The 13,891-nt window shown below is 45.1% G+C and overlaps 1 protein-coding gene and 1 non-coding gene across 7 annotated transcripts; one reads left to right on the top strand and one right to left on the bottom strand.

The window, feature by feature from the left end:
- Positions 1-2,320: 2,320 nt before the first annotated feature.
- Positions 2,321-8,084, top strand: RPL6 (ribosomal protein L6). Of its 6 annotated transcripts, none has more exons than XM_032240219.1 (7): positions 2,321-2,364; positions 3,282-3,518; positions 3,602-3,700; positions 6,181-6,324; positions 6,699-6,747; positions 6,923-7,107; positions 7,899-8,084. In XM_032240219.1, the coding sequence occupies exons 2-7, from the start codon at positions 3,282-3,284 to the stop codon at positions 8,049-8,051; spliced, it is 867 nt and encodes a 288-aa protein (XP_032096110.1). In that variant the 5' UTR covers positions 2,321-2,364; the 3' UTR covers positions 8,052-8,084. The 6 variants fall into 6 exon arrangements, with proteins under 6 accessions (XP_032096110.1, XP_032096119.1, XP_032096090.1 ...); XM_032240228.1 differs by having other exon boundaries at positions 2,364-2,623; XM_032240199.1 differs by having other exon boundaries at positions 2,364-2,648.
- A 4,896-nt stretch (positions 8,085-12,980) lies between these two features.
- Positions 12,981-13,087, bottom strand: LOC116527642. The gene has a single exon (XR_004258651.1). It is a non-coding gene; the product is annotated as a U6 spliceosomal RNA (small nuclear RNA).
- Positions 13,088-13,891: the final 804 nt, after the last annotated feature.

Raw genomic sequence — 13,891 nt, 5'->3', positions numbered from 1 at the left:
CTGGAGTGCAATGGCGCGATCTCGGCTCACCACAACCTCCGCCTCCTGGGTTCAGGCAATTCTCCTGCCTCAGCCTCCTGAGTCGCTGGGATTACAGGCACGCACCACCATGCCCAGCTAATTTTTTGTATTTTTAGTAGAGACGGGGTTTCACCATGTTGACCAGGATGGTCTCGATCTCTTGACCTCGTGATCCACCCGCCTCGGCCTCCCAAAGTGCTGGGGTTACAGGCTTGAGCCACCGCGCCCGGCCAATTTTTTTTTTTTTTTTTAAGACGTAGTTTCGCTCTTGTTACCCAGGCTGGAGTGCAATGGCGCAATCTCGGCTCACCGCAACCTCCGCCTCCCGGGTTCAGGCAATTCTCCTGCCCCAGCCTCCTGAGTCGCTGGGATTACAGGCACGTGCCACCACGCCCAGCAAATTTTTGTATTTTAGTAGAGTTGGAGTTTCACCATGTTGGCCAGGATGGTCTCGATCTCCTGACCTTGTGATCCGCCCTCCTCGGCCTATCAAAGTGCTGGGATTACAGGCGAGTCACCGCACCCAGCCCAAATAATCAATATTCCTGTTTATAATTGTAACATGAGCAAAACTCTCATGTATCTTCCTTAATCATCTCTTTAATTTTTGCAACCTAGTGGTTAAGAGTGCAGTCTTGGCCGGGCGCGGTGGCTCAAGCCTGTAATCCCAGCACTTTGGGAGGCAGAGGCAGGTGGATCACGAGGTCAAGAGATCGAGACCATCCTGGTCAACATGGTGAAACCCTGTCTCTACTAAAAATACAAAAAATTAGCTGGGCATGGTGGCGTGTGCCTGTAATCCCAGCTACTCAGGAGGCTGAGGCAGGAGAATTGCCTGAACCCAGGAGGCGGAGGTTGCGGTGAGCCGAGATCGCGCCATTGCACTCCAGCCTGGGTAACAAGAGCGAAACTCCGTCTCAAAAAAAAAAAAAAAAAAAAAAAAAAAAAAAAAAAAAAAAAGAGTGCAGTCTTTGTTGCTTATACCCATTACCGGAGATAGTAAAAAAAAAGAAAAAAAAAAAAGTGCAATCTTTGGAATCATATCTATGCTGTGAGCAAGTTATTTAACTTGAGACTGTGAGCAAGCTACTTAAGTGAGTCCTTGAGACTCAGTTTCCTCATAATAGTATAATTCACAGGTTGTTGAGAGAATTAAATGAGAGAAAGCAAGGCACACAGCACTATTCTTGTCAAATAGCATGCAATATTGCTTATCTCCTGTGCATAAACTTTAGCAGAATACTTGACAACTAGGATGTTGATGATGAGATGATTGTGGTGTTGGTGGTGACAATAACAAGAGCTAACACTTACAAAGGATTTACCTTGCATCAAATATGCTTGCCAGTACTTTTGTGTATATTATTTAATGTTCCCAACAGCCTTATGAAGTTACTGTTGTTATCCTCACTTTAATTTTACTTTTTTGGAGACAGAGGCTCATTCTGTAAGCGAGGCTGGAGGACAGTGGCAAGATTAGGACTCACTGCACTGCAGCCCCAACCTCCTGGGCTCAAGTGATCCTCCCACCTTAGCCTCCCAAGTAGCTGGGACTACAAGCACTAACCACCACACTCAGCTAATTTTTGTTTTTTTGTTGTTGTTTGTCTGTTTGTTTGTTTGAGACTGAGTCTGGCTCTATCACCCAGGCTGGAGTGCAATGGCATGATCTCAGCTCACTGCAACCTCCACCTCCTGGGTTTAAGCGATTCTCCTGCCTTAGCCTCCCAAGTAGCTGGGATTACAGGCACCCGCCAACACGATCGGCTAATTTTTGTGTTTTTAGTAGAGATGGGGTTTCACCATGTTGGCCAGGCTGGTCTTGGACTCCTGACCTCAAGTGATCTACTTGCCTTGGCTTCCCAAAGTGCTGGGTACTGGGATTACAGATGTGAGCCACTGAGCCTGGCCTTTTCTTTCTTTTTTTTTTTTTTTTTGTTTTTTTTGAGAGGGAATTTTGCTCTGCTGCCCGGAGTGAAGTGTTGTGATCTTGGCTCACTGCAACTTCCACCTCCGGATTCAAGTGATTCTCTGCCCCCGCATCCCGAGTAGCCGGCATTACAAGGACTTGACACCACGCCCGGCTAACTTTTGTATTTTTAGTAGAAATGGGATTTCGCCATGTTGGCCCGGCTGGTCTCGAACTGTTAACCTCAGGTGATCCGCCTGCCCACGCCTCCCAAAGTGCTGGGATTACGGCCTAGGATTTACTACTTTTTTCATAATGCGGAAAAACTACATTCCCCATGATGCCCCAGATCCGGAAGGAAGTGAGACGCACACTTCCCGTGATTGCTTATAGACCGGAAGCCGGGGCCTTAGTTCTCTTTCCCATCTTGCAAGGTAAGAACCGTGGGCCTCTGTGCAAGACTCGAGTTCAGCACTCCCAATCCTTCGCCATCCGAACCTAGAGGGCATCCAGTCGCCACCTACAGGGGTCCGACATACCCACGGCTAACTGGGAGGCCTTCCAGGCACTTCAGTTTTTGCCGTTTGGGTTTGCGGCGGCGCACTGTGGAATGCCGTAGTGTCTTCCACCGGCCGTTCGCCAGTCTCTTGGGCTGGGGGGAACGAGGCCCTTTCGGGGACCCGTAGCGGACTGGTGGGTTAGAGGAAGCGGGACGACGGTACGTGCACCGAGTTCCCGTCTCCTGGGTTCCAGAAAATGACACTGAGCTAGTCTCAGCCACGTTGGGGTTCCGGACTGAAGCCAAAAGATTTCGCGTCTCCCAGCGTCCGCGGACGGAAGTGGCCTCTTGGTCTTTGCGTTCTTTTTCTGTTTGGGTTCAATTTGGGCTGATTGTGTTTGTGTCCACAATTCCTAAACCAAGGTTCTTGAAAAGAGACGATGGTCTTAAGGATTAAGACGAAAGATACTGAAAGTAAAGGGTTTCAAGTTCTAGTTTTGCTGCTTCCTGCTTGTGGACACATTCAGCATCTAAGTTTTCTAATTCGCAAAACAGTGGTAAAAAATAATGACAGTACCTGACCTCTCAATATTTGGCAAAAACCTAATAAGTGTGAGATATCGGTTCAAAGCCTCAAAAAAAAAAGAGCTTACAGTGTATTGGGGAGACAGCCCCCAAGTGAACCATAGTGAAGACTGGAGTGGAATGGGTAGAGTTGAGAGGAAGGGTTATATCTTATCGCGGGAGGGATTGTAGTCTGGGGAGTCCAGCCCATCCACGTGCAGTTGGATTATTGCCTTGTTAAGAGATGATTGTAAAGTGCCTTTTTTTATCTACAAAAAATATTTATAGATGGCGGGTGAAAAAGTTGAGAAGCCGGATACTAAAGAGAAGAAACCTGAAGCCAAGAAGGCTGATGCCGGTAGCAAAGTGAAAAAGGGTAACCCCAAGGCTAAAAAGTCCAAGAAGGGGAAGCCCCATTGCAGCCGCAATCCTGTTCTTGTCAGAGGAATTGGCAGGTATTCCCGATCTGCCATGTATTCCAGAAAGGCCATGTACAAGAGGAAGTACTCAGCGGCTAAATCCAAGGTAAGGGAAGAGGGGACCACTGACCATTATGTCTTAACCTTAATTGGCATCTTCTAATCGTTGATGTATTTGTGTCCTTGTAGGTTGAAAAGAAAAAGAAGGAGAAGGTTCTTGCAACTGTTACAAAACCAGTTGGTGGTGACAAAAACGGCGGTACCCGGGTGGTTAAACTTCGCAAAATGGTAAGATGTGGGGACAGTAAATTGGATTTTCGGTTGATGATTGAATACTGTGAAGGTGTTTTTGAATACTTAGGTATTGTAAGTTTCTGCTTACCAGAGTTTGTAGCAGAAAGTAAAGGGCTCTGAGTTTGCAACTTGGCTTCAACATTTACTGTTAATCTTAAATAATTTAAATTACTCTTCTGTGTTTTGTTGTTGGCATGTAAAATGGGAATAAGGAGGCTGGGGTAGTGGCTCAGGCCTGCAATCCCAGTACTTTAGGAGGCTGAGGTGGGTGGGATCACCTGAGGTCAGGAGTTGGAGACTAGCCTGGCCATCATAGTGAAACCCTGTCTCTACTAAAAATACAAAAAAAAAATTAGCTGGGCGTGGTGGCAGGTGCTTATAATTCCAGCTACTCGGGAGGCTGATGCAGGAGAATCACTTGAACCAGGTTGCATTGAGCCGAGATTGTGCCATTGCACTCCAGCCTGGGCAACAAAAGCAAAACTGTCCCAAAAAACAAAAATAATATTTTAAAGAATTTTTTTCATAAAAAGAAGAAAGTAATTAATTAAAAAATAAAATGGAAATGAGGCTGGGCATGGTGGCTTATGCTTGTAATCCCAGCATTTTGGGAGGCCAAGGCGGATGGATCACGAGATCAAGAGATCGAGACCACCCTGGTCTACATGGTGAAACCCCGTCTCTACTGAAAATACAAAAAAATTAGCTGGGTGTGGTGGTCTGCGTCTGTAGTCCCAGCTACGTGGGAGGCTGAGGCAGCAGAATTGCTTGAACCTGGGAGGCAGAGGTTGCAGTGAGCCAAGATCGCGCCATTGCACTCCAGCCTGGGTAACGAGGGAAACTCCGTCTCAAAAAAAAAAAAAAAAAAGACAAATTAGCCAGTTGCATGCTTGCAGTCTCAGCTGCGTTAGAGGCTGAGGCAGAAGAATTGCTTGAACCCAGAAAGCAGAGGTTGCACCACTGCACTTCAGCCTGGGCAACAGAGGGAGACTCCCATTTCAAAAGATAAGATGGGAATGAGCGTTTACCTCAAAGTGTTACTATGGAGATTAAATGAAATAATACATAAGCTGTTCTATAGAACATTTCTCACTAGAACAGTGTATCTTGGTCCCCTTTACCACACAAAAACCCAAGTCTCAGGACTTGCTCTGTAATTTTCATTTTGGGAACATTTCCAAACATGTTACACCATACAGTTTCACAGTTGAAGATGATTGCATGAGAGGGAAGATGACAGTTGCCTTGTGAACTGATTTTCCTATTAAGTGATCACGTTTGTGGTGAAAGTGAGAGTGCACTAATGATATGGTATAGTTAGAAATAGGCTATTGCGAGTTATTTGTAGTCATGTCTTTAATGGCCCTTGCATGGTGTCTAATTTTTGCAGTAAATAATCTGCCAGTCCTAATGTCTGGTTTTGTGCAATTTGTTTTCCTTTGTGGATGAAGTGGGAGTAAGACTTGTTGCTGTGAGGATCAGATGAAGTGGTGAGGAAAGGAACACATTTTACTTGAATTGAAAACAAGCCATGTATCTGTAACCTGCAAAATGTTGCATGTCACATATGTGTAATCTCTGAGGTTTAGTTTTTGCTCAAGATTACAAAGGTGACTTGCTTGATGTTTTGTTTGCTTGAGCATCAGCTCATTCATTAAATGGTTTCGGTGGGGCACAGTGGTTCGTGCATGTAATCCCAGCACTTGGGGAGGCCGAGGCGGGCAGATCACAAGGTCAGGAGATCAAGAACATCCTGGTTAACACGGTAGAACCTCGTCTCTACTAAAAATACAAAAAATTAGCCAGGTGTGGTGGCACATGCCTGAAGTCCCAGCTAATTGGGAGGCTGAGGCAGAATTGGTTGAAAGAGGCGGAGGTTGCAGTAAGCCCAAATTGCGTCACTGCACTCAAGCCTGATGAACAGCAAGATTCCATCTCAAAAAATAAATAAATAAATGTTTCTGTCTTGTTTTGCAATCAGAGGATGCAGAAGCATTAGACTTTCCAAGTTTAAAATCTAAGCAGAGGCCGGGCGCGGTGGCACAAGCCTGTAATCCCAGCACTTTGGGAGGCCGAGGCGGGTGGATCACGAGGTCAAGAGATCGAGACCATCCTGGTCAACATGGTGAAACCCCGTCTCTGTTAAAAATACAAAACATTAGCTGGGCATGGTGGCGCGTGCCTGTAATCCCAGCGACTCAGGAGGCTGAGGCAGGAGAATTGCCTGAACCCAGGAGGCGGAGGTTGCGGTGAGCCGAGGTCGCGCCGTTGCACTCCAGCCTGGGTAACATAAGTGAAACTCCATCTCAAAAAAAAAAAAAAAATCTAAGCAGAAATGAAAAATGGAATAGTATGAATACAGTTGTGCTTTCAAATAAATTAAAAGGCTATAGCAAAAGTTTGGCTGACATAGCTTGCCTCTACTAATCTGAATGGCTTATTTTAAATAAGTTGGATCTATGGACTCTCCCCAGCCTAGGTATTATCCTACTGAAGATGTGCCTCGAAAGCTGTTGAGCCACGGCAAAAAACCCTTCAGTCAGCACGTGAGAAAACTGCGAGCCAGCATCACCCCCGGGACCATTCTGATCATCCTCACTGGACGCCACAGGGGCAAAGTAAGAATGCCTGTGCTTGTCGAGCTTCACTGTAGCTGCCTGGGGTGCCTGATGGCAATGCATTTGCATGCTAGATGTAGTTTTCCTTTATTTACCTATTTTGGGGCAAGGGGAAATGATATGCAAGATACAACTTAGTTGTTGAAAATAACAAGTTTAATCCATGGTGATTTATTAGCCATTTCCTGCTGTTGATTATGTTACACATGTTCATTTGCTCAAAAACGTCTTTATGCCCGAGTACTACCTTGTTGCTTGCTGTGGTTGCTTCCGGAACTGCCAAGCTATATAAATATACATGTAGAAATTGCCTGTGATTTGATTAATTAAGTCGGTTTTTAATTGCAGAAAATTACTTTCTTTTTAACTTACAGAGGGTGGTTTTCCTGAAGCAGCTGGCTAGTGGCTTATTACTTGTGACTGGTAAGAAAATCCTTGACACTTAATACCACAAGTTTCTGAGGCCCATTTCATGGCCTTGTGTGCATGTGGGTTAAACAGAGGTGGTTGTATAAATTTTGTGTAGCAATGTATCAAGTAATGGTTACATATTGAAGGATGATGGTTGGTCCTCACTAAATTAATTTTTTCCCCTCAGGACCTCTGGTCCTCAATCGAGTTCCTCTACGAAGAACGCACCAGAAATTTGTCATTGCCACCTCAACCAAAATTGATATCAGCAATGTAAAAATCCCAAAACATCTTACTGATGCTTACTTCAAGAAGAAGAAGCTGCGAAAGCCCAGACACCAGGAAGGTGAGATCTTCGACACAGAAAAAGAGGTAAGTTTGTGTGTGTCATCTCTTGTGTTAGCACTGGCCCTTCGACCTGGGAGTGAAAATAAACAGGCCTAAGCATTGTTGCACAAAAAGAAAAATGAAAGGTTAAATAATGAGGAATACTGGGAAATACTTAGTATTCCAGATTTTTATTTATTTATTTATTTTTAGACGGAGTTTCACTCTTGTTGCCCAGGCTGGAGTGCAATGGTGCAATCTCACTGCATCCTCTGCCTCCTGGGTTCAAGCGATTCTCCTGTCTCAGCTTCCTGAGTAGGTGGGATTACAGGCTTCCACCAACACGGCCAGCTGATTTTTGGTATTTGTAGTAGAGATAGGGTTTCACCATGTTGGCCAGGCTGGTCTCAAACTCCTGACCTCAGGTGATCCGCCTGCCTCCTTCCCAAAGTGCTGGGATTGATTATAGGCGTTAAGCCACCGTGCCCGGCCCAGATTCTTCTAAATTGAGTAGTTCTTTTAGTAGGCTGGGAGCTTAACTTAGAATCCTGAGGTTTTTGGGGAATTGTGTGGGAATTAACTGCTACCATTGTATTGCGAATGTATCCTTCCTTATCCTTGATGTGTACTAAACCGTACAAAAGCATAAGAGCTGTTTTTATTACATTAAAAACAGGTTGTATTTCACATCATTCCAAGGAAAGGATTGTCAGAATTTGCCTTTAATATTTGCTAAATATTCTTGGGGATTAGTACTTGTGAGACAACTTCTTAGTTGATTTACAAGTAATTTGTTAAGTGCCTGTTTTAAAATGATTAATTTTCTTTTTATTTAGAAATACGAGATTACAGAACAGCGCAAGATTGATCAGAAAGCTGTGGACTCACAAATTTTACCAAAAATCAAAGCTATTCCTCAGCTCCAGGGCTACCTGCGATCTGTGTTTGCCCTGACAAATGGAATTTATCCTCACAAATTGGTATTTTAAATGTCCTGATGATCTAATTAAATAACTGATTACCTTTTGTTTGTGTGTTTTTTGAAAATTTTTGGTTTTAAAAAAAAAAAATTCTTACCTGTCTGAAGGTATGGTTTGACCATGCCAGCTCACCTGGTGGTTTTCTTTTGTAGAGAATGGTATGGAAGGGAGTGGTGTCTACAAGAGAGCTTGTTTGTTGGCTTTGCATCAGTGTTCTTGGCTTCAGATTTCGTTTTTAATGCTTAGCTAATAAATTTTTCACCTACCCAATACCAGTCTAAAGCAGTAGCATTTTTCCACTCATCCCTGAAGAAGTCAGTGCTAAACTGTACACAGATGAGAGAATACCGACTACTCAGACAACAAACTTCCATTTCTTCCCCATGTGCTCAGTTCTCAACTCCTCTCCAATAATTATGAGGCCATGCTTTGTTTCTCAGGCTGGTGAAGTGGCTATTCGTGAGCACATTTACCACATACCCAATTCCTGTTGCCCGGCTAGTTCAACTCCTGAGATCTAGCTACCCTCTCACTTAGGCCTCTCAGAGTGTGGGGATTATAGATAGATGCCACTGTACACTGCCAGACTTGTGCATCTTAATTTTGGCAGATGTCCCAAACATTCTTTACTCTGATAATGTATGAGAGTACCAATCTTCTCATAAGTGGGTTCTCAAACTTGGGTTTCTGCCAATAGATGAAAAAATGGGCTGGGTGCGCTGGCTTCCACCTATGACCCCCACATTTTGGGAGGGGGGCCAAGAGGATGACTTGAGCCTAGGAGATCCAGGTTGCAGTGATTTATACTGCACACCAGCCAGGGTGACAGACACTCCAAAAAAAAGGTCACAGTTGCTGACCCCTGTAATCCCAGCAAGTTTGGGAGGCCAAAGCTGGCAGATCACCTGAGGTCAGGAATTCAAGACCAGCCTGGCCAACATGGTGAAACCCCATCTCTACTAAAATATGAAAAAAATTAGGAGTGATGACAGGTGCCTATAATCCTAGCCACTCATTAGGCTGAGGAAGGAGAATCGCTTGAACCTGGGCGGCAGAGGTTGCAATGAGCTGACATACCACTGCACTCCAGCTTGGGCGACAAAGCAAGACTCAAGAAATCTGGAAGATTTTGTTTACATGGGATATTTACATCTTTACATTCACCATATTAAAACATGTTTATTAAAACATTTTTAAGCCGGGCGCGGTGGCTCAAGCCTGTAATCCCAGCACTTTGGGAGGCCGAGGCGGGTGGATCACGAGGTCAAGAGATCGAGACCATCCTGGTCAACATGGTGAAACCCTGTCTCTACTAAAAATACAAAAAATTAGCTGGGCATGGTGGCGCATGCCTGTAGTCCCAGCTACTCAGGAGGCTGAGGCAGGAGAATTGCCTGAACCCAGGAGGCGGAGGTTGCGGTGAGCCGAGATCGCGCCATTGCACTCCAGCCTGGGTAACAAGAGTGAAACTCCGTCTCAAAAAAAAAAAAAAACATTTTTAAATGACGTTTATATAAATAACTTATTAAAAACAAGTTTGGGCCAGACAGTGGCTCACACCTATAATCTCAGTGTTTTGGGAGGCTAAGGCAGGAGGATTGCTTGAGCCTAGGAGTTTGAGATCAGCCTGGGCAACAGCAAGACCCTGTCTCTACAAAAATATAAGCCCAGCCTGATGGTATGCACCTGTGGTTCTGACTACTTGGGAGGCTGAGGCAAGGGGATGGCTTGAGCCTGGGAGTTCAAGTCTGCAGTAAGCTATGATTGTACCACTGCACTCCAGCCTGGGCAACAGCAAGACCCTGTCTCTAAAAATTTTTCCAAAACAAATTGCAAGGACAATGGTTTTACATTCCTGTAAATGTCTGCCATGTTTGGCTTCATAGGAGACAGATTCTCATACAGTATCTGCTGCATTCAGTCTCTTGCAATATCACATTATATATTACACCTTGGGAAAACTCCATTCTACACTTAAAAGGACGATGGCTTAACAGTAGTATGACAATTTTTTTTTTTTTAATTCGGAATCTTGCTGTCACCCAGGCTGGAGTGAGGTGGTGCAGTCTTGGCTCACTGCAATCTGCCTCCCGGGTTCAAGCAATTATCCTGCCTCAGCCTCCTGAGTAGCTAGGATTACAGGCGTGTGCCACCATGCCCAGCTAATTTTTGTGTTTTTAGTAGATGTGGGGGTATCAGGCTGGTCTCAAACTCCTGACCTTGTGATCTACCCGCCTCGGCCTCCAAAAGTGCTGGGATTACAGGCGTTAGCCACAGCACTCAGCTGACAAATTGTTTTAACTTCACCGGTCCCTTTTTTTAAGAATCTTTGGGACATCTAAGGATCCCTAGATCCTACTTTGAGACTCATTGCACTAGCCTCTGCATTGTTTCAAAGGTGGAATCAAACTGATTCCACCCATTTTGTTTTGACCAATAAAATTTGGCATAAGTAATGTGGACCATCCAAGCCTAAGCCTTATGCACCTGCCAGTCTTTCCTAGGACACTGCTGCGGCCATGCGTAGAAGCCAGGGCTAGCCTCCCTGAGGGTAGATGAGGCCATGTGGAGAGAAAGGCCCAGACAGGAGTCAGCTCCAACCACCAGCTATGCAAGTGAGGCCAGCCAGTCACAGTCAAACCTCCAGACGCCTGCAGCCACATGAATGACCCCAGTCAGGACCAGCAGAACTGCCCAGCAGAGCCCAACCCAAAATGCTGACCCACAGAATTATAAGCACATAAAACAGTTGTTTTAAGCTGCTGTTTTTTGCTTTTTGTTCTGTTTTTGTTTTTTTTTTGAGACAGTCTTTTTTTTTTTTTTTTTTTTTGAGACAGAGTTTCGCTCTTGTTACCCAGGCTGGAGTGCAATGGCGCGATCTGCCTCCTGGGTTCAGGCAATTCTCCTGCCTCAGCCTCCTGAGTAGCTGGGATTACAGGCACGCGCCACCATGCCCAGCTAATTTTTGTATTTTTAGTAGAGACGGGGTTTCACCATGTTGACCAGGATGGTCTCTAGCTCTTGACCTCATGATCCACCCACCTCGGCCTCCCAAAGTGCTGGGATTACAGGCGTGAGCCACCACGCCCGGCCTGAGACAGAGTCTTGCTCTGTTGCTCAGGCTGGAGTGCAGCGGTGCTCTCTTACTGTTCTTTCCCTTTTTTTTTTTTTTTTTTTTTTTGAGATGGAGTTTTGCTCTTGTCGTCCAGGCTGGAGTGCAATGGCACAATCTTGGCCCACTGCAACCTCCACCTCCCAGGTTCAAGTGATTCTTTTGCCTGAGCCGCCTGCATAGCTGGGATTACAGGTGCCTGCCACCACTTCCAGCTAATTTTATTTTTATTTTTATTTTTAATAGAGACAGGATTTCACCATGTTGGCCAGGCTGGTCTGGAACTCCTGAACTCAAAAGATCCTCCTGCGTCGCCCTCCCAAAGTGCTGGATTACAGGCATGAGCCACCGTGCGCAGCAAGTGTCTTTATTTTCTTTTGCTTAGCCATATGAGCTAACTTGCTAAAAGCACATCTACTGCTTTTATAACAAAAGATTATTGTTATTTTAAAAAGCAAATTGCAGACATTTATGTAAAATACAACTTCTAAAAACGTATATGTGGGTGTGTATATTCAGGGCAACTTGAATCAATGCTCCCGGGGGAATAAAGAGAAGAAAAATATGTAAGTTTAGTTTTTACAACTATATCAAAATGTGTGTGCATAAATACAAAAGTTAAAAAGAAATACAATTTATGCGTATGAATTGAAAACATGTCTACACAAAACCTGCACGTAATTGTTTATAGCAGCTTTATTCATAATTGCCAAAATTTGGGAGCAATTAAGATGTCCTTCAAGGCCGGGCGCGGTGGCTCAAGCCTGTAATCCCAGCACTTTGGGAGGCCGAGGCGGGTGGATCACGAGGTCAAGAGATCGAGACCATCCTGGTCAACATGGTGAAACCCCGTCTCTACTAAAAATACAAAAATTAGCTGGGCATGGTGGCGCGTGCCTGTAATCCCAGCTACTCAGGAGGCTGAGGCAGGAGAATTGCCTGAACCCAGGAGGCGGAGGTTGCGGTGAGCCGAGATCGCGCCATTGTACTCCAGCCTGGGTAACAAGAGCGAAACTCCGTCTCAAAAAAAAAAAAAAAAAAAGATGTCCTTCAACCAGTGAATGGAGAACCTGTGGTATATCCATACAATGGGACATCATTTAGTGATAAAAAGAAATGAGCTATCAAGCAACAACATACATGGAGAACTTTAAATACATATTACTTTTTTTTTTTTTTTTTAGTAGAGACTGGGTTTCACTATGCTGGCCAAGCTGATCTCAAACTCCTGACCTTATGATCTGCCCGCTTCAGCCTCCCAAAGTACTGGGATTACAGTCGTGAGCCACCACACCCAGCCTTAAATAGGTATTGCTAAAAGAAAGCAGCCCATTGCTTTTTTCTTTTTTTTTTTTTTTGACGGAGTCTCACTCTGTTGCCAGGCGCCATGCTGGAGTGCAGTGGCACAATCTTGGCTCACTGCAACCTCTGCCACCTAGGTTCGAGCAATTCCCCTGCCTCAGCCTCCCGAGTAGCTGGGACTACAGGCGCACGCCACCACACCCAGCTGATTTTTGTATTTTTAGTAGAGACGGGGTTTCACCATGTTGGCCAGGATGGTCTCGAGCTCTTGACCTCGTGATCCATCCACCTCGGCCTCCCAAAGTGCTGGGATTACAGGCTTGAGCCACCGCGCCCGGCCCACTTTATTTTTTTTTAAATATGAAACACTCAGTCGGCCGAGGTGGCTCATGCCTGTAATCCCAGGACTTTGGAAGGCCGAGATGGGTGGATTACCTGAGGTCAGGAGTTCGAAACCAGCCTGACCAATATGGTGAAACCTCATCTCTATAAAATATATAAAAAATTAAAAATTGAATTAAAAAAAAAATAAGGAACGCTTCACGAATTTGCGTGTCATCCTTGTGCAGGGGCCATGCTAATCTTCTCTGTATCGTTCCAATTTTACTACATGTGTTGCCAAAGCGAACACTTTTTTCTTCTTTTTTTTTTTGAGACAGGGTTTTGCTCCGTCACCCAGGCTGGAGTGCAGTGGTGAGTTCTCAGCTCACAGTAACCTCCGCCTCCCGAGTTCTGAATAGCTGGGATTACAGGCACCTGCCACTACGCCCAGTTAATTTTTGCATTTTTAGTAGAGACAGGGTTTCATCATCCTGGTCAGGTTGGTCTTGAACTCCTAACCTCATGATACACCACGTTCAGCCTCCCAAAGGGCTGGGATTACAGGCATGAGCCACCACTTCTGGCTTTTTTTTCTTTTTATTATTATTTTTTTTTGAGATGGAGTCTCACTCTGCTGCCTAGGCTGGAGTGCAGTGGCAAGTTCTTGGCTCACTGCAACCTCTGCCTCCCAGGCTCAAGAGATTCTACTGCCTTCGCCTCCCAAGTAGCTGGGACTACAGGCATACAGGCATGCACCACCACGCCTGGCTAATTTTTGTATTTTTAGTAGAGAGGGAGTTTCAGCATGTTGGGCAGGCTGGTCTCAAACTCCTGACCTCAAGTGATACCTGCCTTGGCCTCCCAAAGTGCTAGGATTGCTGGTGTGAGCCACCGTGACTAGCCCTTAAATGTAGTTTCTTATTTTGGTTTGAGATAGAGTCTAGCTCTTTCACCAGGCTGGAGTGCAGTGGCATGATCTCAGCTCACTGCAATTTCCGACTCCTGGGTTCAAGCCACTCTCCTGCCTCACAATCCCCAGTAGTTGGGATTAAAGGTGTGTGCCATCACACGCAGCTAATTTTTTTTTGTTGTTCCCCCTTTTTTTTTTTATAAT

The sequence above is a fragment of the Sapajus apella genome, unplaced genomic scaffold (assembly GCF_009761245.1).
Source record: "Sapajus apella isolate SASKATOON/1434 unplaced genomic scaffold, GSC_monkey_1.0 scaffold2, whole genome shotgun sequence".
NCBI classification, from domain to species: Eukaryota; Metazoa; Chordata; class Mammalia; order Primates; family Cebidae; genus Sapajus; species Sapajus apella.
The sequence above is the reverse complement of the archived record's forward strand: the minus strand, read 5'-3'. Positions and strand labels throughout refer to the sequence as shown.

Bases quoted from the DNA above. Each gene is read 5' to 3' on its own strand.
- RPL6 (XM_032240219.1), top strand. From the start codon at position 3,282: ATGGCGGGTGAAAAAGTTGAGAAGCCGGATACTAAAGAGAAGAAACCT. The intron at 3,701-6,180 runs GTAAGATGTGGG...GACTCTCCCCAG, and splicing joins TGGTTAAACTTCGCAAAATG to CCTAGGTATTATCCTACTGA. The intron at 7,108-7,898 runs GTAAGTTTGTGT...CTTTTTATTTAG, and splicing joins TCTTCGACACAGAAAAAGAG to AAATACGAGATTACAGAACA.